Here is a 25233-nt window from a genome sequence, read left to right on the forward strand (position 1 = left end):
CATTATGTGAACATGATGTGAATATTATAAGAATTGTAATCTTTTTTCCAAAAATTATAATTCTGGATGCTGATTGGCTAATGCAGTGTTCTAGTCATATTTAATACACAATATATTAACTATAGCTATGACATTATACTGCATCAAATTGAAAAGTATATAACTAACTTCAATTAACTTCAATTCTAATGCAATGTGAATCTCTCTGGCGCTGCTGGCTGTATTGTGTGATGATGATGTCAGAGCGTGTTGTTTCTGTACTGCAGCAGAGCTTTAGGACGCGGCGTGTGATCCATGCGGCACACGCAGAGATAATTTCCTCTTAAAGGATTATTGCTCTTAATCCTGTGATGTGCACATTTATAATAGACTTCCTGTGTTATGACTGTGCACGTCTGATTATGTGTCGTGCTGTGCCTGATGACTTGTGTGCGTGTGTTTAGTAAAATATTTAATAGCTTTTCTAGTACACTTTTTTTCTATAAGCATGCAAACCAGAACAAGTCAATTAATGAGTTTGTTTCTTCATCAGATTTGGAGAAATATAGCTGGATCATTTGCAGTGATTGGGTGCCGTCAGAATGAAAGTCAAAAAAACCTGATAAAAACATCACAATAATCCACAGCACTCCAAGTTAACATCTGTTAACATCTGGAGAAGACAAAAGCTGAAACACATCCATCATTAAGAAACCTACACACACACACACACACACACACACACATCCATTCTGCTGGTCACATCTATTTCCTGGTTCCTCTCATCTCTCTCTTTTATTGCTTTCCTATTCTTTTGTTCTCTGTCTTCTCCACTGTTGTCAAACTCAGCTTCTCCTCTGTCTTTTTTACTCTGTTACAACACTTCAGTCTTTCATTCTCTGTCTGTCTCAGCAGGACTGATTTTAGAGTAGAGAATCCACAGCGTCACTACAAAAGAAATCATATTTTACCTGAGTTATGAATCTGAGATGTCGGTCTGAATTGAATGTGATGAGATACAAAGACTGGGTCAGATCTGGTTGCATGCAATAAAGAAACGGATCAGCAAACACATGAAGCTGGTTCTTTTAATGAATCAGTTGTTATTCACTGCAGTTCACGATTACACTTTTAAATAATATTTAAACACACAATCAACAAACTATTTAATTCATCATACTCTTCAACGATGTTTAAATATTGTAATGTCTTTTATTAAACTAATTAGATGCTGATTGGCTGGACAATGCAGCATTTTAGCCACATTAAATACACAATGTCATAACTATATCTACATGATATAAATGAACTGCAATGTATATTATAATGCAATGTAAATAGTTTTAAAAGTGTATCACAAATCTGTTAATGTAAAACATTGATGTAAAAGTCAGCACTATTTTTCCAGTGCAATGAATGTGGTAAATTTTGTGTACATTTAATTTAAAATTAACATTAAAGCACATTTTCTAGTGATCATGGCAGGATTAATTCCTCAAATGATGGAGACAAGCATTTTAATAGACCAAGATATATATATATATATATATATATATAAAGAAATGGGTTAAAATTCTGCTCTAAAAAATCAGGACGGTTTATTATTACCTTAATCTATTTAATTTAGTTTGAATAATAATTTATGAATTTATTCAAATTGCTTAGAATCAGCCTAAATCCGGTAATGAAATGTAATTAAATGTTTCAACCAGGTTAAAATGCGTAACAAGCTAAATTCAAGTAGTTAAAATGTATGAGACTAAAGCAAATGGATTTACTAGTGATAAATTGTATTCAAAACACATTCAGCATATTAGCACTCTTACAGAAATCTGACTTCATTAATGTACGACTAACAAATACGCATAACATTACGTTTATTAGTTTATGTTAAAACTGTGTAATCCAAATCTGATATGCAATTCAAAAATACTAATCTTGATTATAGGCCTAAACAGTTTTTTGCGCGCCATTGCACTACTGAACTGAACATGATGGGAAAACACGTCTCAATAAATCTGTTCGGCACAGATTTAATGCCAGCGTCTGCACCATCACCTGATTTGCATAAATTCCTTCAGTGAACCAGATGCTAAACCAACGCATGCAGGGACAACAAACGACGCCATCAGTTGATTCCCGTCTAAATGTGATGCAAGAGATAGCAGCGGTTCCTCAAAGCGAGATTAGAGCCAGGGGTGGTTCTAGGGTGAGTGGAGATCTGGGGCTTAGCCCAGAAAAATCTATGTATGTGACTTTTTTATTTTAATAAATCAGAAAGATTTACCTTGTTTAAAATATACAAAAACAATAAAAACAAAAACAAATTTAAAACATTTTATTTAAAGTATTGAGGAAAATACATTTGCTTTATGCAAACAAAAATTAAGAATTGCAAAACAAATGAAAGAGCGCGAAAGCAATGATTTTACAATACATATTTTCCATGGTCATATTTATTAATTTATTTGCAACGCTGCTTTTATTTTGCGTGTCAGTCTAGTTTGAGCTTGCGATGCCATTTTTCCTTTGCGCTTCACTTTTCTGCACGTCTCTCTTTGTGGCACTGTTTTTACGCGGGGGCGGAGTCAATGGACGGGGGCGTGTACAACATGCCTCCATGGAAGTGACGTCATCGGCCCTAGACGCAGCTCACTGATCCAGGTCCTGTCATGATGAGCAGAGACTTTCGAGTGGATCGTTTATTTTTATTCAGTAGCATTAAAACATTAATGTTTTCGTTTTATTTACTTTATTAACAAATATTTTAGCAGCGTTTGCTCAAGTTAAAGAAGTTGCTAACATGAACATGTGCTATATATTTCTCTCCATGTGCACACTTTTATAGCATTATGTGTATTGTGATCGCAAATCATTTGAGTCAGTTCGGGAGTTCGTAGCGGGTTCACGAATCATTTGAGTCAGTTCGGGAATTCGTAGCGGGATCGCGATTCAATTGAATCAGTTCGGGAGTTCGTAGCGGGATCGCGAATCATTTGAGTCAATTTGGGGATCGCGAATCATTTGAGTCAGTTCGGGAGTTCGTAGCGGGACCGCGAATCATTTGAGTCAATTTGGGGATCGCGAATCATTTGAATCAGTTCGGGAGTTCGTAGCGGGATCGCGAATCACTTGAGTCAGTTTGGGGATCGCAAATCATTTGAATCAGTTCGGGAGTTCGTAGCGGGATCGCGAATCATTTGAGTCATCTGACTCCAGTTTGGGAGTTGGAGCGGGATCGCGAATCATTTGAGTCAGTTTGAGGATCGTGAATCATTTGAAGCAGTTCGGGAGTTCGTAGTGTGATCGCGAATCATTTGAGTCAATCTGTGGATCGCGAATCATTTGAGTCAGTTCGGGAGTTCGGAGCGGTGTGTGTGTGTGTGTGTGTGTCCTAACTGCTGCACAACCGTTAACTGTTAGATGTTCAAAATGTAAGGTTAAATCAGACACAATTTAAAGCCGAAAAAGAAATATAATACTAAGATTAAAAGTTACAGATACCTGAAGCTGTTGTATCTTGGCGTTCAAGTGTTTTGACTGGGGGGGTTTTACTTCCTTTTTTGAAGAAGAAGAAGATGAATTTTGCAATAACCATTTTAATTTTCAAATAAATTGATCTAGTAAAATACTACACGCCAACAAACCGCCTGCCTCATAAAGATCTTATTTCATTGGCTGGATCGTACAGACGCTCATCGATGGTTGGCCAGTTTACATGTCAGTCAGAAGCACTAGACTCAGTGGGTTTTCGTTGGGTGTGAATGACAACGCATAACTTACTTGGGTAAATTTACAGACACTGTGGACGTGAGAGTCGAGAGATATTTATTTATTTATTTATTTATTTAAATTCTAATATAAATTACTTTATTGGGCATGAAAACTCATTGATGACATGGTGGTAATAAAAACATTCGGGGCTTTACTGAAAACATTCGGGGCTCCAGCCCCCTTAGCCCACCCCTAACGCCGCCCCTGATTAGAGCACTGCTTTATGACCTCTGATGGCACGCGCATAACCACAGTCACACACAAGACCATTTTATCACCTCATCCACCATACAAACAGAGAGAGATGTGTCCTTTGCATCCCTGATTTTGCTCTCTCATAAGTACAGGTTTTCTCTGAGGACATGACTTGATCTGCTCCTTCCCATCCCTCTGTCTCTCTGTCTCTGCAGTGCTCCATTTAAAGTTCATTCCTGCCAGTGCAGTGACAGTACAAACGCATGCATGCACAGATGCCTTAAATACACATTGCCTACTGAGCTGGACTGTAAACTGACATCACGACTAAACTAGCTGCAGTGTTAAAGATTCAAGTAAAAGGATCTTAAAAGCAGTAGAGAGCCAAAGCATCAGACATTTTTAAACGCAGACATTATGACATCAGGATTCTAAAAGCCACTATGACATCATCGCTGGCGGTTACATTTTCAGTGCTGAACATTCTATGGGTCAAGTTCAAACACACAACCCTTTCTTTGTGTTTTTTTAAATGTCTCCGCCATGTTGTAGTCAAATAAAACAGTTGCCATGCTAATTTATTACAGTAAACAAAAGCTTGCACGCTTGCACCACCTTCCGGGGTCTTCTGATTAGCCATGTTATCCACCTATTTTGTGCACATTTTGGAATATAGCGTAAAAAAAATGCTGGATGTAAATGCCAAGATGTGCATAGATTCTAAAAATGCTCATAAACAACTTATGCGCTCGATTAAGTAGGAATAATTTTACATAAACTACGACGGAAACACTTTTACTAAATGAATTTCTTAATGCACATCAAAACACATGTGACTTTGCGATTGGACAACTTAAAACTGGACCAACCAATGGACTGATCTCATTGCACAGCAAATGCTAGTTTTGTCATCCTAATATCCTTGAGCAAAGTTTCGTCAAAGTAGTTTCTTATAATAAACTCCAAGAACTGTATTACCAAACAACAGATTATGAAAATAAGATAATATGTCCATGTTTCGTCTGCATGCTTTAAAGCTTGTAATTTATTGTATACACAAATGATTATATACAGTGCCTTCTCCTGCTACAGCAAATTAACTTTTTCTTCGTGATATCTAGCAAAAGTTTATCGGGAAGTGACGATTTTGTTGTTTTCAGCTTCCTGTATGGAAACTGTGCTTTATTCACAAATGTTTTATGCAATATTCCAATTTTGCGCATATGTTTATTTCGTAACTTTGGACGGAAACATAGCTATTGATGAGCAGCGTTGCATACATTTTTTTTTCTTTTTACTTTAATGGCATTAGTGGCGATAAAAATGAACATCCAAAGCTGTAGCACTCGACGGGGTCTGTGTGTGTCAGTCGAATCATCAGTCCACTGATGGAAACGAATGTTGATCTTCTGGGAATTATTATAAAGAAGAGTTTTACCTCAGCATATCTTTGCAGTTTTCATCACGTCTTCAACCGCAAATTTTACGTTCTCTGCAGCACACTGCGGTATAAACTGCGCTTTGCCTGGTATTTTAGGGTAATTAAATTTTACTAAAGCTTTTGAATGAATCTGCGTGTTCTGCCATTTTTCTTGATGAACTCAGGCCAATGTAGCAAGTGGTGTGTTTCAGTAGATTAGTCTAAAGTCAGAGTATGGCATGTTTTTAATGAGATCTTGGTTTAGTTTTGAAGACTGTAATTTTTCCTGGATTTACTGCAGGTCTCACAGATGCGCTACAGTCTTATAAGCTTATAATGAGTGTTCTGCCACTTCTTGAAATAGTGTAAAGTCATTTCTAAAGCTGGAATTTAATATTACCCTCTTGCAGAGTGAGGCCAGAGATTGTTTGCATGTCTAAAAATGAAGACAAAATGTGTTTCTAACTATTTATACAATATGCATCTTTAATAGGGAGACTGAAGCTCAATGAGCTTAAAGGAATAGTTCATCCAAAAATGAAAATGTTACTCACCCTAAGGCCAAGCACGATTAGAAAGAGTTTGTTTCTTCATCAGATTTGGAGAAATGTAGCATTGCATCACTGTCTAAGTAATGGATTCTCTACAGTGAATGGGTGCCGTCAAAAAGAGAATCCAAACAGCTCAATAATCCACTCATCTGCAGTCCATCAGTTTACTTCTGGAAAAGACAAAAGCTGCATTGTTCGTAAGAAACAAATCCATCAAGACGTTTTTATCTTCAAAACGTTGATTCCTCTATCCATAATGTTGCTTTCTCCAGTGAAAAAGTGGTCTGGTCTGAATCAGGAGAGAAATCTGCACAGACCAAGCCAAAACAGCTCTAAACAAATATTTGGGTAGATTTTGATGCGAGAGACAACAGGAGATGCACTTTTTCACTGAAGGAATGGATTATGGATTATGGACTCCTGTTTTGACCAGATGCAATGGTTTAAAGTTAAAAACATATTAATGATGCATTTGTTTCTTACAAGCATGCAGCTTTTCACTTCACAAGATGTTAAATAATGGACTGAAGTGGTGTAGATTACTTTAATTGTCAAAAGTTAATTTAACGTCAAAGTTGCAAAACCTGTTTTTTAGTGCTTTGTGCATGCATTTTTTTTTTAGGTCTGATTGATGCAGGGATGCTCTAAATAAATGAGCACTGGTGCAGTCAGTCTCTGTACTTGTCATGAATTGATGATTGTGTGTCAACAAAATGGAAACAGCAGTTTATTTCATGCTGCATAATATGAACGTTTGTCTTCAGAATTAACCAGATGTAATCAGACGGAGGCTCAACAATCTGAGTTTATGTGTTGTTCAATTGTGCATTCTCTTCGTTTTTACACCTTGTGTCTCTGTGCGTCTCTCAGGTCTCTGTCTGGTCGCATAGTCGGAGGCGTTTGGTGGTTCTTCACTCTCATCATCATTTCCTCCTACACGGCAAACCTGGCCGCTTTCCTCACCGTGGAGAGAATGGTGTCCCCTATCGAGAGCGCAGAAGACCTCGCCAAACAGACAGAAATCGCCTACGGGACGCTTGATTCCGGCTCCACCAAAGAGTTCTTCAGGGTGAGAGAAAAATATTAATGGTTATGATAAAAATCACACCAAACCAAAAGAGAATGCATTACCATCTGGTGTTAGAATTGTGTCAACTAGAGGAAATCCTATTCAATTATATATAAAATTATATGTATTAGTGCTGTCAAACGATTAATCGCGATTAATAGCATCCGAAATAATGTGTGTTCTTTGTATATTTATTATGTATATATAAATACACACACATACAGTATATATTTTGAAAATATTTACATGTATTTACTATATTTTTATATAGTAATATATAATATTTTTATACATATAATTAATATTATATATACATATATTTAATATATAAACAACATATTGTTCTGAAGTAAATACATGCATGTGTATATACATAAAAATATATACAGTGCACATACATATATTAGGTAAAGAAAAACTTTTATTTTGGATGCGATTAATCGCAATTAAACGTTTGACAGCACTACATTTATAATTACAAAATATTTATATTTCAAATAAATGCTTTTCTTTTGCACTTTCTATTCACCAAAAAATCCTGAAAAATAAAATACATCACAGTTTCCACAAAACTGTTGTGCAGCACAACATTGATAATAATCAGAAATGTTTCTTGAGCAGAGAGTCTGCATATTAAAATGATTTCTGAAGATCATGTGACACTGAAGACTGGAGGAATGATGCAGAAAATACAGCGGAGCATCACAGGAATAAGACATTTTAACAGATATGTACACACAGAAAACAGTTATCATTCAAATATTTCACAAATTATCACTGTTTTTAAATAAATACACCTTTGATGAGCAAAAGACTTATATATTGATATAAAGTTCATTCTTTTTTTATCACTGCATGGGTCTGGATATTGTGTTTTGTAGTTTACGGCATCCTAAGACAGACAGACAGACCGGGCTGACATGCACATTACAGTTCAGACATCACAGTAATAGATCAGTAATTGCATCAGACTCAGAGAGTATAAGAGCCAAACCTGCATTCACATCTGCATAGAGAGAGCTTGTCTGCGGTCAGGAGAGGAGCTAAAACACCAATTTACTCAGAGAGCAAAGACAAAGTGATAGAGAGAGAAAGCCAGATAGCTGGAGAGAGAGAGAGAGAGAGAGAGAGAGACGGGTAATATGAGAGAGAATCGGCGGGAGCTGAATGAATGGGCTGCTCTTCTGTCTCCCTGTTGTCATACACAGATGGTGTGATGCTACACATTCATTTTCTTATTCTCACTGTCATTCGGGTTACGCTGACCTGTCTCACTTCCTCTGCCATATTTTCTCATTCAATCTGCACTAAACTGTCTCCCTCTCCCTCTCCTCATTGTCTCTTCCAACCGCTCGCACTCGCATCTCACTAAATTCATATTTTCTCATTCTTTTTACCAAATTTATCAAAGTCAAGTCAAATTTAGTTTCACAATGCACATAGTTTTTAAAGCAGCTTAAGAAAAAAGAATGATGTTACTGTTTGTAATATCTCCTTGCCTTATATTAGCAAAATGCATATGTATAAATGTATAAAAGGTTGCTTTTATTTGATGAAAAATAAAGTAAAAATATTGTATTTTTTTTAATTTCAAATACGTGTTTTCTATGTAAATATAATTTAAAATTCCATTTATTTTTGTGATGCAAAGCTGTAATTTCAGCATCATTCCTCCAGTCTTCAGTGTCACATGATCTTCAGAAATCATGAAAATATGATTTGCTGCTCAAGAAACATGATTCTGATTACTGTCAATGTTGAAAACAGTTTTGCTATTTAATATTTTTGTGGTATACATGATACACTACCATTCAAAAGTTGAGGTATGTAAGACTTATCTTTTGTAAAGAAATGAATGCTTTAATTCGGCAAGGATGCATTAAATTGATTTAAAGTGTCAGTATAAAGACAAAATAATAAATTCAAAAAAATTCTATAAATCAAAATTACAGACCACTGATAATAATATGTACCATTATTAATACTTGAGCAGTTGTGATAATGGAGCAGCAAATCATCATATTAAAATGATTTCTGAAGATCATGAGACACTATTTTAATTTGTAAAAATATTTCACAATATTACAGGTTTTTTTTGCATTGTTGATCAAATAAATGCAACCTTGATGAGCAGAATAAAAAAAACATTAAAAGTTCCAAACCTTTGACTCAAATGATCAACACAGTATGCGATAACACAGTTTTCATATTTGCAACAATATCAAATACACAATACCTGTGGCATCAGTCTCACGTCTGGCCAGAAACATTTGATCAGTTCACCAGGGAATAAGTAAATGTCAGGCGTCCCTTTGTGTTTGGACTAATGCATGAGTTTGTTTGTCACTTGTTGTGGGGCGTTTTGTCGAGGGTGTTGTATATTCATCAGCGTGTGATGTTTTATTTTGGAGTGTTATGGTGCTCCAGACTGGACGTGACAAACATTATAATGAGTCGGCTCTCCGTCACGCTCCGCTGCTTTCCTCTCACAAACTGCAGCTTGTATAAAAGAGGCACAAATGATCAAGTACAAGACACACTGTGACACCAGCATGTCAAATAGGATATCTCACAGGACAAACACACACAGTTCAGCCATATTAGACCCATCAGACTTTTTTACAACAAAGTCAGCACAGTAGTGCACACTTCAGAGCTGACTACACAGTGCTGGAGCACAGCATCTTTAATAGTTTAAAAATTACATTTCAGTAACCACAAAATGTATTTTTTAACCAACTTTTTTCAACACTGATAATAATCAGAAATGTTTTTTGAGCAGCAATATTAGAATGATTCCTGAAGATCATGTGGAGACTGGAGAAATTATGCTGAAAATTCATCTGTGCATCACAGCAATAAATAAAATTTTAGCATATATTCACATAGAAAAGAGTTATTTTAATTGTATTTTCCAATATTTACAATATAATGTTTTTGATTAAATGCAGTTTCTTTCAGAAACATCTTACTTCAGTGGGTGTGCCAGGGTGTGCCTGTGCCACCCACAGTGGCAGCTGGCACAGCTAAAAATAGATGCAGAATTATTTTTTATAGTCTCAATAAAATTCAGATCGGCACTTCGGAGCCTGTTCGCGACTCGGTTGATTCAGATCGGCACTTCGGAGCATGTTCGCGACTCGGTTGATTCAGATCGGCACTTCGGAGAATGTTCGCGACTCGGTTGATTCAGATCGGCACTTCGGAGCATGTTCGCGACTCGGTTGATTCAGATCGGCACTTCGGAGAATGTTCGCGACTCGGTTGATTCAGATCGGCACTTCGGAGCATGTTCGCGACTCGGTTGATTCAGATCGGCACTTCGGAGAATGTTCGCGACTCGGTTGATTCAGATCGGCACTTCGGAGCATGTTCGCGACTCGGTTGATTCAGATCGGCACTTCGGAGAATGTTCGCGACTCGGTTGATTCAGATCGGCACTTCGGAGAATGTTCGCGACTCGGTTGATTCAGATCGGCACTTCGGAGCATGTTCGCGACTCGGTTGATTCAGATCGGCACTTCGGAGAATGTTCGCGACTCGGTTGATTCAGATCGGCACTTCGGAGCCTGTTCGCGACTCGGTTGATTCAGATCGGCACTTCGGAGCATGTTCGCGACTCGGTTGATTCAGATCGGCACTTCGGAGCTTGTTCGCGACTCGGTTGATTCAGATCGGTACTTCGGAGCCTGTTCGCGACTCGGTTGATTCAGATCGGGACTTCGGAGCATGTTTGAGATTTTTTTAAATTCAGATCTGGACATCGAAGCAGGAAGTGTTTGTCAAACAGTTAATTGGTGATAAATGAATATTTGGACTTGAGGCTTTTTTTTAACTGTCGATTCAGCATGTACATGGACCCACACACAAAGGTGGACACACTCTAGACGGGTGTGCCAGGTAGGGTGACCACCCGTCCCACGTAGCGCGTGCGCGCACAGCGTTTGAAGCCCAATACATGCGTCCCACAAATTGAGACTGTGTCACGCATAATCAATGCTTGCTCAAAAAAAGTTGGTCGCTATATCTGGAGTCACCAACCCGTTGATCGCGGTCGACAAGTCGATCTTGGAAGCATTTTTCTAAATCTGAGAAAAAAAGGTGCGAGCCTCCAGTGCGAGTTGGGAGGTGCGAGCCTCCGCTGACTGCGGGCGCACCTCCCAAAGCAGATGAGACATATACTTGACACAACTGTTTTAGACGCGGGTGCCGGTGTGATGAGATGTACTACTAATATCCGTCTGCTCGGGCATGATTGTTTTAGGCCTGTAATTGATTGATTATTGAGGTAATTGGGATGGCACGGTTCTCTGAAAAAAAAAAAAACCGTTCGGTTCACCACACACGGTTCGGCACGCGCTTCAACTTAAATCTGACAAAGCATCTGTAATATCATCTGTAATATGGCTTGCTATAAATGGCACGTAGAAAAAAACAGGGTTCAGCTAATAAATGTTTCTGTTGATGCATGCGCATTCTGGCTTCCCAGACATTACAAAATCATGAAAAAAAAAAAACCCTAGACAAATCATTCACTCTTGTTCAACGCGAATGCTGTATATGAGCAGTAATTTATTCCGTCATCACCTGGGTGCTGATATCTGTTTTTAAACTAAACTCATTTAAGCTTTGTCAGTTTAAACATTTAAGAGCCAGAGGCAGCGAGTTCGCGCGCGCAGTGAGAAGATTTGTGCATGCGCTCATCCGAAGCGCGCAAACCTGCGCCTCGGCACGCGCGCAAATATCTATAGGCTATTGAGCAAATACTATTCATTTTAATCCTATAATCATATATTATAATTTATTTAAAGTGAATAAATTGTAATGAAAAATAAACAAAATGAAATATTACATATAACAATTATCTACATTTTGACACGACCTGCAAGGAGTATGGTTGGACGGAAGCAGTGTGACAAAAATACTATCCCATAATTTTGCACAGTAATCTGACAATAAATGTGGCACACCCAGATTTTCATATGCACACCCAGAGTCTCTTTTCTGGCTACACTACTGTCTTACTTACCCCAAAAGATTGAACAGTAGTGACATTTCACTGTATATTTAATCTCAGATCATAAAATTATTTTAGATCAGATCAATTTTGCATGTTTATGTATCAACATAATGAGCAGAAAAATGTAAAATGTTGTCTTTGGGCTGCATAATAAAAGGTTATTATAGCTAACTAAAACCATCAAAAAATGGTAATTGAAATAAAATGAACATTTATTAACGGTTAATTATTTTAATCACGATTAATCGCTGACCGCACAACATTTTAGCAAAGCGTTCAGGACGGACAGCATCCCAGTGTTCACTGATGTCTTTCGTTGCACTCTCTAGAGGTCAAAGATCGCAGTGTACGAAAAAATGTGGAGCTACATGAAGTCGGCCGAGCCCACGGTCTTCACCAAGACGACAAACGAGGGCGTGGCTCGCGTGCGCAAGTCCAAAGGGAAATACGCCTTCCTGCTGGAGTCCACCATGAACGAGTACACGGAGCAGCGCAAGCCCTGCGACACCATGAAGGTCGGAGGGAATCTGGACTCCAAGGGCTACGGGGTGGCCACGCCCAAAGGATCGCAGCTAAGGTGGGTGGAGTATTATAACAACCGACCAATCACAGCGCTGTTATAGTATTCCACCCACCCTGCTGTGCTTCTCTCTGTTTCTGTCTTCCTCTCTTTTCTCTCTGCCTGTTCTCTTTCTCTCTTTTCTCTCTGCCTGTTCTGTCTTCCTCTTTTTTCTCTCTGCCTGTTCTGTCTTTCTCTAAGTTTCTCTCAGTTTTCACACTCGGCACTCTCTGTGATGCAGTGATTTCTTTGTGGTCACATATACAGTTGCTGTTTTTAGCTTTATTGAACATTTATGTCTCATTGACCTTCTATGGGATTATATATATATATATATATATATATATATATATATATATATATATATGGTAAAGGGCTCATATCATGATAATTGACAGGCTATATTATCACTGAGAAACTGTTATAGTATAGTTTATTTTAAATTAGTTTTTATGTTTATGTTTTGCATTTTATTTTAATTATATAGTTAAAGAATTGTGAGTTCATATCTCGCAATTATAATTTTTTAGTAGAATTGCGTGAAATCAACTCACAATTGCGAGTTACAAAGTCTGAACAGCGCAATATAAACTCACAATTGCTGGTTATAAAGTCAATAACTTTATGAATTTATAATTTAACAAATGTTGAACTTAATATCAATTAAGAATATAAATAAATGCTATGGCAACTATTAACTACTGTAAATTAACAAATTAAACCTTATGTGTGTCATTTTAGATACTTGGTAACATCAAGTTAAACTAAATTAAATTTAGAATTGCCGTCCTGGCAACTATCTGAAAAAAAAAAAAGATTTATATAATTTTGTTTCATATAAAATTTTGTAATGTAACAATTTTTTTATGATTTTTGTTTTAGTTGACTTTAATGAGTATTGTATGAATGAAAAAATAACAGAATTAAATCATTAAACAATAAATGGAATAGTGAATAAATAAAAAAGAACGGTAAAAGAACAAGAATCTAATTTTTTCCTTAAAATACTCAATGTGACATATTTGCTAATAATATTTTAAAATATGCACACATTCACTCTTATTTTTTCTTATGCATATTACCAGGGGCGGATCTAGAAAAATATTGATGGGGTGGCGAGAAGGGGGCAGGAATTTTTGAGGGGTGGCAACATATGGCAGACGTATATATACTGAATTTAGTCACAGTTATCACAGTTTGATGATAAATATATGTGCAAAAGGACACAGGCTGCCATTTACAAACTTAATCTCATGCAATCAATGTCTTGCATTTGAAACAGTTAATATAAGGAATAAGTGACCATACCCCATAAGCACCACCACACTCACTAATGCATACAGTATGCATCAACATGTAACAAAGAGCATTATAACAGGTTCAGTGTTATCAATATGTCAATTTATTATAAGAAACACAAGATTTTAACAGCCAATGACATTTCCAGCTGGGGAGACTCAACTGATTTTCTACTGTTCAGTGTTAATCACCATCTAACTCAACCAGTCAAGAGCTACATTTAGCCTTAGATGTTATATGAATATGGTCCTGAAGCATAGGTTTTATTAGCTGACAATAATAATAAATAAATAAGCATTATAGGCACAAATACAAATGTACTTTTAGAAATTGTTTTTGAAAAATATGGTGTTATTGTTTTGGCAAGCTTAAATTTAAACTTCTATGAAAACTTGTGTGATATTCCTTTAAAATAATGTTTTAGTACATCTTTTAAGTATATTTTACTAAGCAATTTCTTACATAATTTCTTCGAGTTAGACCAAACTTTTATTTTGGTGGGTTGTAACCAGAGTTTCTGTGTTTTTTAATTAACTATTATTATTAGCTATTAGGCCTACTTGAAGTATAGCATACTCTACTGTGCAATAGTACTATATTTCAGTTTGAATTTCTTCAAAGTTATACCGGAATTTTATTTTGACAGGTTGTCATAAAGACATTGCCTTTTCTGTCAGTCTGTGTAGACGATAGTTTTATCAAATGAAATGGTGAAATCCTCTCATAGCGCGCTGACGTGCACATGTGTAGCTTAAATCATGTGTCAATATAGTGAAGAGCTGAAAACACCACGCGTGCTTCAGTGTGTGTGTGTGTGTGTGTGTGTGTGTAGTAGAGCACACATTCCCAGAGATGTGTATAACAACACCTTCAGGGCCGTTGCTGGCCAAATGTGTGCCCTAAGCAGGATTGTATTGTTGTGCCCCCCTTCCTCAAATATGATGATGAAAAAAACACCCACTATAGGGGTGAAAAAAGAACTTTAATCAAATAAAAACCAAAATGCATAAATTGTATTATTTACAAATTACAATTGTAGCTCTCGACATTTACCTGTGGCTATAACTTTATTATGACTCTAATTTATTTTATAGTCTCAAGCATTCAGAAATCATGCAAAAGGAAACTAAGCAGTTTTACTATGATAAAACCATGGTTTATTTTTGTAAGGGTTGTGATATGCATTTTTTTGTGATATGTTTTTTTGTTGAATAAATTATAAAGGCTGTGTCATATATAGCAAAAAGGTGTCCAAAAATGAAAGATTAAGTGAATATTTGAATTAAATGTTTGGTCAGTATAGCCTAAAGGATTTAATCGTCCTGTAAGTGTAACAGCAGCAATCACATGGCATTTGTAATAACATGCACATAAATTGTTTATTTTCTATTTGCCTACATTATGTATTGTAACAGTGTTATTATTAACCAATCATTATTGCCTCATAATTTTTTTTATATAATGCATTTTAAGTCATTTTAAAGGCTATGGATGGCTTAGGTCTGTTTCTATAGCAACAACAACAACAACAAAAAAATATTACAGTATATTAATACTTTGTAAATTATTATTTGAAGTAACAAAACCATGGTTAATTTGCAGTTACCATGGCTACAAGAACAATGATTTGTGGTGTTATTGTTAAAACCATGGGTAATTTTCGTAAGGGAACCTGAAAAAAAAAAACGTTCACAGGAATGTGCCTGAAAGTGATAAACGGGCCTCATTTTTACCTTAATTATTTATACTTTATTTTAATATATATTAAAAATGTATAAGGTGTGCATTGTAGCTGACACCTAAATGAACACATTACAATTGTTTTATGACTGCAAGTCTTTCTCCTCAAATCCTATTGAGCTTCAAATTTGCGTTTGAGCCCATGTGAAAGAGTAGCATAATTTACATATGATTTACAGATTATTTTAATAAATATCAAACATTTAATTCAATTGTGCATTATAGCTGACACCTACATGAACAATTATAGTTGTTTTCATGACTGCAAGTCTTTCTCCTCAAATGCTACTGACGTTAGAAAAGTGTATACCAATATCGCATGTAACTTTAAAGACGGTCCCTAAATTTGAGACTCGTCCAACGTCAAACGTCAGACCAACTTTATAACTGTTTTTTTTTTTTTTTTTTTTTTTTTTTTTTTACTTTCTTTTCTTTTCTCTTCGCTGGATTGGATTCATCCATCAATTATGAACATTCAGCCGCAAACATGAGGTGCGAGCGGCCGCGAGCGCGGATGGGAGAATGGAGGAAGTTTTTTTTTTTTTTTTTTTTGGAGCATCTGGGATGGTGCCCCCTCTGGGAGTTGGTGCCCTAGGCAGATTGAGTCAGTTCGGGAATCAGGAGCGGGATCGCGAATCATTTGTGTCAGTTATGGGGATCGCGAATCATTTGAGTCAGTTCGGGAGTTCGGAGCGGGTTCGCGAATCATTTGAGTCCGTTTGGGGTCGCAAATCATTTGAATCAGTTCGGGAGTTCGGAGCGGCTTCGCGGATCATTTGAATCAATTCGAGAGTTCGAAGCTGGTTCGCGAATCATTTGAGTCAGTTCGGGAGTTCGGAGCGGTTTCGCGGATCATTTGAGTCAGTTTGGGGATCGCAAATCATTTGAATCAGTTCGGGAGTTCGGAGCGGCTTCGCGGATCATTTGAATCAATTCGAGAGTTCAAAGCGGGTTCGCGAATCATTTGAATCAGTTCGGGAGTTCGAAGCGGGTTCGCGAATCATTTGAATCAGTTCGGGAGTTCGGAGCGGCTTCGCGGATCATTTGAATCAATTCGAGAGTTCGAAGCGGGTTCGCGGATCATTTGAATCAATTCGAGAGTTCGAAACGGGTTCGCGAATCATTTGAGTCAGTTCGGGAGTTCGTAGCGGGTTCACAAATTTTTTGAGTCAGTTCGGGAGTTCAAAGCGGGTTCGCGAATCATTTGAGTCAGTTTGGGGATCGCAAATCATTTGAATCAGTTCGGGAGTTCGGAGCAGGATCACGAATCACGAAAGATTCGCGCTTGTAAATGTTCTAATTGGCCATAACCTTTAATTCGTTGCTGCCAACTGGGGTGGCAGCAGGGGTTTATGCCACCCAGGTAGATCCGCCCCTGCATATTACACTGGACATGCAAAATGGCAAAATATTTATCGTCTCATACGTTATGAATTACATGCATCATATAAATAATTCAGCCCATATTTTCTATAAAGAAAACAGTGATGGTCTAAAATGCATTGCCTGTGGAAGACATATAAATTCCATAAAATGCACTATTATTGTAATATTATAGCATTTACGAAATCGCCTACCATACCTTTTAAGAAAAAATATAAATAACTTCATCAAATAAAACATATGACATGATATGACCTTTTTTAAACTCAAGGACAAAACCTGATAAAAAAGGTTTAATCTTTTGCTCATAAAGTTTTATTTATGACAATTTTGCAAGTCAAAAGCTTCTGTATCCCACAAGAGATCAGCGTTTGAGCTCGCAGACAGTGCTTTGTGTGTCTGTGTGTTTAACTTTGTTCTTCCTCCACAGAAGCGGCGCTCAGGTAAACGCATGTTTCATGTTGCTCATTTCTTCTCATCAAGCCTGTATTATTTCTCATCTCCTTCACTGTTCGTGCATAAAACTATCAGCATGTTTTAAACCACGCCATCTTCTGAATGTGAAAGGTTTCTAAAGACAACATGAAATTAATATTTACTGCCGAGCATAAATAATGTCCTTTTATTGAGCATTTTGCATCCTTACACATTATATACACTACCGTTCAAAAGATTGTTTAATGTTTGTGAAATAAGTCTTAATGAGGCTAAATTTATTAGATCAAAAATACTGTAAAAGCTGTAATATTCTGAAATATTATTACAGTTTAAAATATCAGTTTTCTATGTGGATATCTATTCAAATGTAATTTATTTCGGTGATGCGCAGCTGTATTTTCAGCATCATTCCTCCAGTCTTCAGTGATCTTCAGAAATCATTCTAAGATGCAGATCAGTAGTCTTTTGGAAGCTAAATGTGCTGAAAATGTTAATTCATGTCGTCTTTAAACATACATAATAATGACTAGAAATGTGCTGTTATGACGTATATGTGAATTGAAATAATTATCAATTTTGACTTGTGTGGAGATTCAGTTCTTCCTAAGAGAGGGAAGACATGTGGCTAGTGTTAACATTATTAATATGGATTTAAAAATGATCTGAAGTTAAAAACTTCTTATGATTGATTTGTTTCTTACAAACATACAGCTTTTGGTTACGTTAATTGATGGACTGGAGTGCTGCGGATTACTTGTGGATTATTGTGATGTTTTTATCAACTGTTTGGACTCTCATTCTGACGGCACCCATTCACTGCAATGCATCAATTAGTGAGTAAATGATGCAATGCTTTATTTCTCCAAATACGTTAACATGAAGAAACAAATTGCACAGTTCCCACAGATGAGATGTTGGAGAGGTTTTAGATGAAAGACACTGCACAGTTTGAGTCTCCACACAGGTTTGAAAAACAAAACAATGGATGTGAATACTGGCGTGCTGCATAGTATATACTGCTGTTTCTGAATAGCATATATAGCATGCAGGATGTACAATGCAAAACATTTAGTATTCCTATGATAATATCCAAAAGAACAATTAAATAAAAATGTCCTTATTAACTAAAAACATTATGTTGTGCACTAATGAAAGTCATTTTTGAGCGCACAGCAAAAAAAAATCAGTAAAAAAAATTAATCTTCATCAATGTTTTTGTATCTTGTTTTCAAGTATAGACACATTTTGTTATCTTGTTTTAAGAAAAACAATTATTAAAAAAACTACATTTAATTTTACATTTTACATGTTTTTTTTTCAATATTTTAAGTACATTTACTATTTAAGTAAATATATCTTGATTTAACAATTTTACACATTTATCATTGAAAACAAGACAAAAAATACTAAGAAAATCATGTTTTGCAATGCAGGTAGAAGTAACTTATTAAAAGTAAACCTAAAAACCATAACTGACACTAGCTATTATGAATTTTATGAATATTATGAATTAGCTATTATTTATGAATGCACAATCCAGTCTATTTCATGAGCTTATGAATCAAATCAAGTCCCACTCTACATTTTTTCTTGTTCTGCAAATCATAAATATGTCACATTGTGGTGGTAAAATTGGTGACAATTGCATTTTTCCCTGTGCAGCATAAAGTGCTTCATATTATCATCAGTATTTTTCATTTCTTCATCAAATGTGACATACTTGTGGAAACACTGAGGATGTTTCTCTCACATCTGTTTCTCTCTCTCATTTATTCCCTCTGATGTCAGTAAGAGTCTCAGTCTATATTTACACTCGAAATAAGTGTCAGTTTTGATATGCAGGCACACAAATGGTTGGCCGCTGTTCAATTTTCTTCAATGAAAAACAGCAGATAAAATGCATTGCAAGGTCACATTTGTGAGAAAAATTTCAGATTCACGTTCTGCTTAAAAAAAATTACAGTGTTCATTGAAACCTCAAGTTAAATTCCTGTTGGACATTCTGTGAGACCACGAATCAATCAAATATCACAGCCAATCAGAAGATCGTATGGGCAGGGCTATTTCTGGAAGCACACTGAACTTGTGATTACTCATTTAGACATTTTTATTATTAAAAACACATGCTATTGAGTTACTGAAATTATATTTTTCATAGAATGCACTTGTGTGTGTTCACATCAAGTTAACAGTTGAAATCTTCTCGTTTCCTTTATTTATTTTCATGATGTGAGGTAAATTTTAAATTGTCATTTGACTGCTAGCAAATAATTTAACTCAAATTAGAGACTTTTAAGATTAAATAAAGCACATCATAATTACCTGAGATTGCCATCATTGTAGCTTGGTTGTTGTTTAATTCTCCGAACTAGTCGCGCGTCGCATATGGGCGGGGCTTGGAATAAGGGGCGGGGCGCAGCGAAGGTCAGTTCTACTCTCAAACAAAACATATAAGGACATGTTAGGGCTTTTTAATATTGCAATAACACACATAATCATTACCTGAGATTATCATAGATTGTAGGTTGTTGTTGTTCCAACATCCGTGATAGAAACCATTTAATCCCGTCAATCAGTGCGTATCGCGTCGCGTCTGGGCGGAGCTTGAAATAGTGGGCGGAGCTTCGCGACAAAAAATATAGTCCCAGAAAGCTCAATACCAAAATAAATTGCAGAAAATTTTTGAGGAATGTTGTTAAATTGACATTATATTCAACAGTGGAAAATATTGATTAGTTTAACTCACTTAGGGCCTATTCTATAATATTTTCTCAGTAAATAGTAGCTACTACGCTACTGTTTGAAGGACAGATGGAATAAAATGAGAGTGAAAGAGAGAGAAAAGCATCCCATAATAGTCCTCATTAACAGCAGCTGCCTTCCACGAGCCTCTCTTATGTTCTCTCTTGTTTTCTGTTTGTTTTGTGTCGTCTGACCCGGGCTGCGTGCGGCCTGCTCTCATGTGATGTTTATGGTTTGTTGAAGAAATGCCGTAAACCTGGCCGTGTTAAAGCTGAATGAGCAGGGGCTGTTGGACAAATTGAAAAATAAATGGTGGTACGACAAGGGCGAATGTGGCAGCGGGGGCGGGGACTCGAAGGTTAGCCACCAATGACACGCAGAGGAGTGGTAAAAAAAAGACGACAATGTGATGCAACAGAGACATCTGCCCTGACACGACGGCCCTCGCCGGCCAGCGACGAGAGACACAACGATAAATATGTCAAAGGAGAAACACACTGGAAATAAAAGCAATTACTGTCAGAACAGAAATATTTGCTAAAAGATTTGTATGAGGGCCGTAACTGCACAGAAGTCAGACACACACACACACACACACACACACACACACACACACACACACACATATATATATATATATATATATATATATATATATATATATATATATATATATATATATATAAAGCTAAATAATGAAATTAATTTCATAAAAATTTCGTAAAAATTTAAGATAAATATACTACTAAGCTAAATTGGAAAAACACTTGGAATTAAAATTTGGAAAAACAGCATACATGTAATACTTATTAAATATTATGTACTGAATTGAAAAAAAATCAAAAGTAAAAACAAAAAAAACACTACTGAAAAATTAACATTAACTTAAAAAAACTTGATTAACGTGAAAAAATAAAAAAAAAACTTGAGCAATTATAATAAAAATTATTAAAATAAACAATTTGAGTCAAGTTAAATAAAAAATTTAATTAGAAAAGAATTATACAATTTACAATCAACATATATATATGTTATATATTGTATTATAATTAGTTTATTATTATAAAAAAAACATGAGAATAACTATTTGAATAATACTATTGTAATTATTTGTAATATAAACTATTTGAAAAAAAATGTAAAAAGAAATGTGCATAGCATGCATAACATGTTTTAAATGTTATATATATATATATATATATATATATATATATATATATATATATATATATATATATATATATATATATATATACAATAAAATAACATTAATTAAAAAAAAACTAATGATCACTTTATTTTAAAACTTATGCTTGTTTTTAAATCTTACAAATATTACATATTTGATATTTTGAGTCTGGGCCTGTCTTCACACACCCTCTTTGCTCTGAGCTGTTGTGATGAGCCAATAGTTCTGGATTAGCAGTAATTGTTTGTGTTTTGATAATAAAATCAGGGCAGTATGTGTCTGTTGCCTGAAGCAATGGAGCGAGATCCCATCCATACGTCTGTGGCTCCACACACACACACACACACACACACACACACACACATGTATGAGCTCACACACGTGTACTCGATGGGACCTCGGCTTCATCACTTCCTGTGCTGCTGTGTGCCATGATGTATTGTAATCTAATAACATAAAATAACATGGCCTATGATGTTATTTATGTTATTCTCTCTGAGAAGAACGCCGGTAAACCTGGCAGTGTTGAAACTGAGTGAAGCAGGAGTGCTAGACAAACTCAAAAATAAATGGTGGTACGATAAGGGCGAGTGCGGACCCAAGGACTCGGGAAGTAAGGTCAGTTTCCAGACGGAAAACCACAAGCAAACCTGAAAACCGCAGCTCTGAAAAACACAAATACTCTCATGGAATCAAAGTGAATTGTTTACAGAAAGAAAAAAAGATGACAACAGTCTTAAAATATCGCTGTCATCATCATACAGATTTTTAAAGATTTTCTTAACTCAGGAAAAGTAAAGTAGAGCTATTAGAATGCAACATTGTGACATCACAATACAAGAATGCTGCACCATGATGTCATGATTACAGTAAGATCCTTTCATGACTTCATAATAGTGTTGATTATTTGTAGAATGCAGCTTTTATGGAGAGAATATTGCACTATTAGAAAGACTACAGTGCCATAATATTCACTTGTTCACTCGGATAACTTCAGGGGTGTCGGTAGAAACACATTATGGCTGTAAAACATTTCATAAAGCAATTTCATGCCATTTTAGAGAGAGCCAGATTCTATTAAATGATGTTTTAAAAATATCATGAAACTAAACCATTTGCTTAATAATTTAATAATTTCAATCATTTATATAATAATTAATATTATTAAATTATTAATTAAATACTTTCCCCAGTTTCATAGATTTTTGTAATTTAAATGCATTTTAAACATTTGAATAGAAGTATACAGAAATACATATAAGTTACATTTATTATTTTTCCCCCTCCAAATTCTTAAGGTCAAAAGAATTCATGGTTGTAAAAGATTTCATACAGCTATTTTTAACTCATAGAGCGCAAATTTCTATAAAAATAAGGATTTTTTATATTATAAATATTTTAAGTAAACAATTTTGATAGTTTTTAAATAATTATTTCAATACAAATAAAATACAGTAATTTAGTAAGGTACGAGGTGCCTTTTTTCGAATACTGATCCAGATCGACCAAAAGATAAAAGAAATATGAAATATATATGTATATTATTTTAATAAAAATTTACAAAATGTGTTTACAATGCATGGATCAAAATAGAAAAACATGTTTAATTTATTTAATAATTATTTAAATAACAACTTATTCCTTAATACTTAAAATGCACAAATTATCTTGTGCATAAAAATGAAATAATTTACATTAATGAAATATTTTCACAGTTTGATATATTCACTTGCATGCATTTTTAAAAAAAAAAGTAATATAAGACGATATACTGTGTAAAAAAGACGATTACTTACTTTTTTCGTCAAAACATGAGAAATGTTTAATTATTATTTTAATGCACGATTTTTTAGATAATTAAATAATTTGCTGCAACTAAATATTTTTCATAGTTTGATATATTAAATGCATTTTAAGCATATTTTTAGAAGTGTAAAGAATTTAACTATACAGTCATTTAGAGATCACAGAGCAAACTAAGCTAAACTTATAATTTCATTTTAAATCGTAGCTCTTCTGTTCATGTTTGAAATCTAAATGACACTGGATTTCATTCTGTCTGTAACAGAACAATGCAATGCTGTTAAATCCATGGCACCAGTGATTCAAGCTGATTGCATTATATTATGAACTGTAATTGAATATCTGTCATGTGTAAATGTGCCACTTCCTGCCTCTCTAACGCTCTCTTTTCTCCCTCGAATCCCTCTCGCCTCCAGGACAAGAGCTCGCAGGCGCTGAGCTTGAGCAACGTGGCGGGGGTTTTCTACATCCTGGTGGGCGGCCTGGGTCTGGCCATGCTGGTGGCCCTGGTCGAGTTTTGCTATAAGTCCCGCGCCGAGGCCAAGAAACTGAAGGTGGAATCGGCCGAACTAAATTTTAGCCCTGCTCCCAGCCCAACGCACAGTGTGCAGAACTTAGCCACTTATAGAGAGGGATACAACGTGTACGGCTCTGACGCAGTAAAGATATAGGGGTAGGACAGAAAGCCTGCTTGCGGTCGCAGGGGTTCGACCTGAGCCTCGTCTGTCATATAGCTGCAGCAGACGTCCGCTAATGTTGTGACAGCTTCCCATCCCTCCGTTTACTTACGTTCCTTCTTGCTTTCTTCACTTCTGAAAGAGACCCCTTCATTTCTGTCGCCTGTCGTTCTTTGCTTTGTTTTTTCGTATGGCATCTGCTTTGACTAGAACGTGTCGGGATTGCACTGGTTTGGTCTTCCTGGCTGCAGTTGCTGGTGTTTTTGCACTGTTGGCTTTCTGTTTCAGACACCTGCATTAAAACAAACGGCACAAGATGCACAAACACACACACACACACACACGGACAAAGCTGCCATATTGCATCAGGAGCTTAAATTAGTAACATCTTAGTATGCAACCTTCAAACACTTTATAAAGGAATGCTGCTCATTTAATTGTTATTTAGAGATGTTAGCTCTCTGCTATAGACCGGTGGATCTCAACTGGCTCATTTCGATGGACAAAAGCAATGCTTAATGAAAATAATAGCATGCAAATAATCACACAATCTTCTTAATAAATCGAATCACTTTCAAAAAAGCATCGAATTCAACTTTTTGGCATAAATCTGTTCTTGCTATTAAAATAGCCACTTAGGCATGTTATTTATGAAACAAACACACTGATTAACCCTTTCATTACATAAAAAATTCTAGGTAGGATTTTTAGGATTCTAAATGGATTTAATATAATTGACCAAGAATCACACTATGGGAAACAAAAATATAGTAAATCTTCTATAAATCAACATATAAAATAGTAGATCTTTAACATTTATAGTTCTTACAATGAAAAATAAGCATGCAAACACGTCTTTTTAAAACTGTACATAACATACTTTTTTTCCATTAACAGTACCATTGTTTTTTTGTTTTTTTTACAGTTTTGTTTTTTAAACTGAAGTGTGGAAAATCCCTCAATCTGTGAATAAAAAGCATGGCACTCGCAAAGTCCAAAATCATGGGTTCAATTCTCAGTGAAAATTAACATGCACGAACAATCACGTAATGGATCAAATTATCTTAAATTTTTTTGTATTATAATTATATTTCTATTTAATATGTTTTTCTATTATTATAAGTAATACAAATTGTTTTTGTATATATTGTAACCAGTATTGGTTAACAATATGGGTTAAACAGTATTTCCGACAACTCAAAACCCCAACTGATGCACAAGATAATGCAAGGGTTAAAAATAATAAACAACTTTGGTATAAAACCAAAACCAGCTGAGATCCGCCGCTATAGACAGCAGTTATACGCATTGCATTATTTGGTACATGTAGTGCATTATAGATCAAACAGCTGTTGGTTTAATGATGTTTGGTTGCGTTCTTTCTTTTGTTGTGGG

The 25233-nt window shown here is 35.6% G+C and overlaps 1 protein-coding gene across 5 annotated transcripts in view; it reads left to right on the plus strand.

Annotated features, from left to right (window-relative positions):
- Positions 1–25233, plus strand: part of LOC127973090 (glutamate receptor 4-like) — an 82644-nt gene that overhangs the window by 55934 nt on the left and 1477 nt on the right. Inside the window, exons 12-16 of one of the 5 annotated variants that reach the window (XR_008157245.1) lie at positions 6790–6988; positions 12338–12585; positions 20413–20527; positions 21862–21976; positions 23578–23714. Coding sequence is in view for 4 of the 5 variants with exons in the window: in XM_052577131.1 (XP_052433091.1) it covers positions 6790–6988; positions 12338–12585; positions 20413–20527; positions 23578–23832 (817 nt within the window). In the remaining variant the exon portion in view is untranslated. Of the gene's footprint in view, positions 1–6789; positions 6989–12337; positions 12586–20412; positions 20528–21861; positions 23835–25233 lie in introns of those variants that run through there. The other 4 variants (XM_052577130.1, XM_052577132.1, XM_052577129.1 and 1 more) reach the window with 4 other exon arrangements.

This window comes from Carassius gibelio, chromosome B15 (assembly GCF_023724105.1).
Source record: "Carassius gibelio isolate Cgi1373 ecotype wild population from Czech Republic chromosome B15, carGib1.2-hapl.c, whole genome shotgun sequence".
In the NCBI taxonomy this organism is placed as follows: domain Eukaryota; kingdom Metazoa; phylum Chordata; class Actinopteri; order Cypriniformes; family Cyprinidae; genus Carassius; species Carassius gibelio.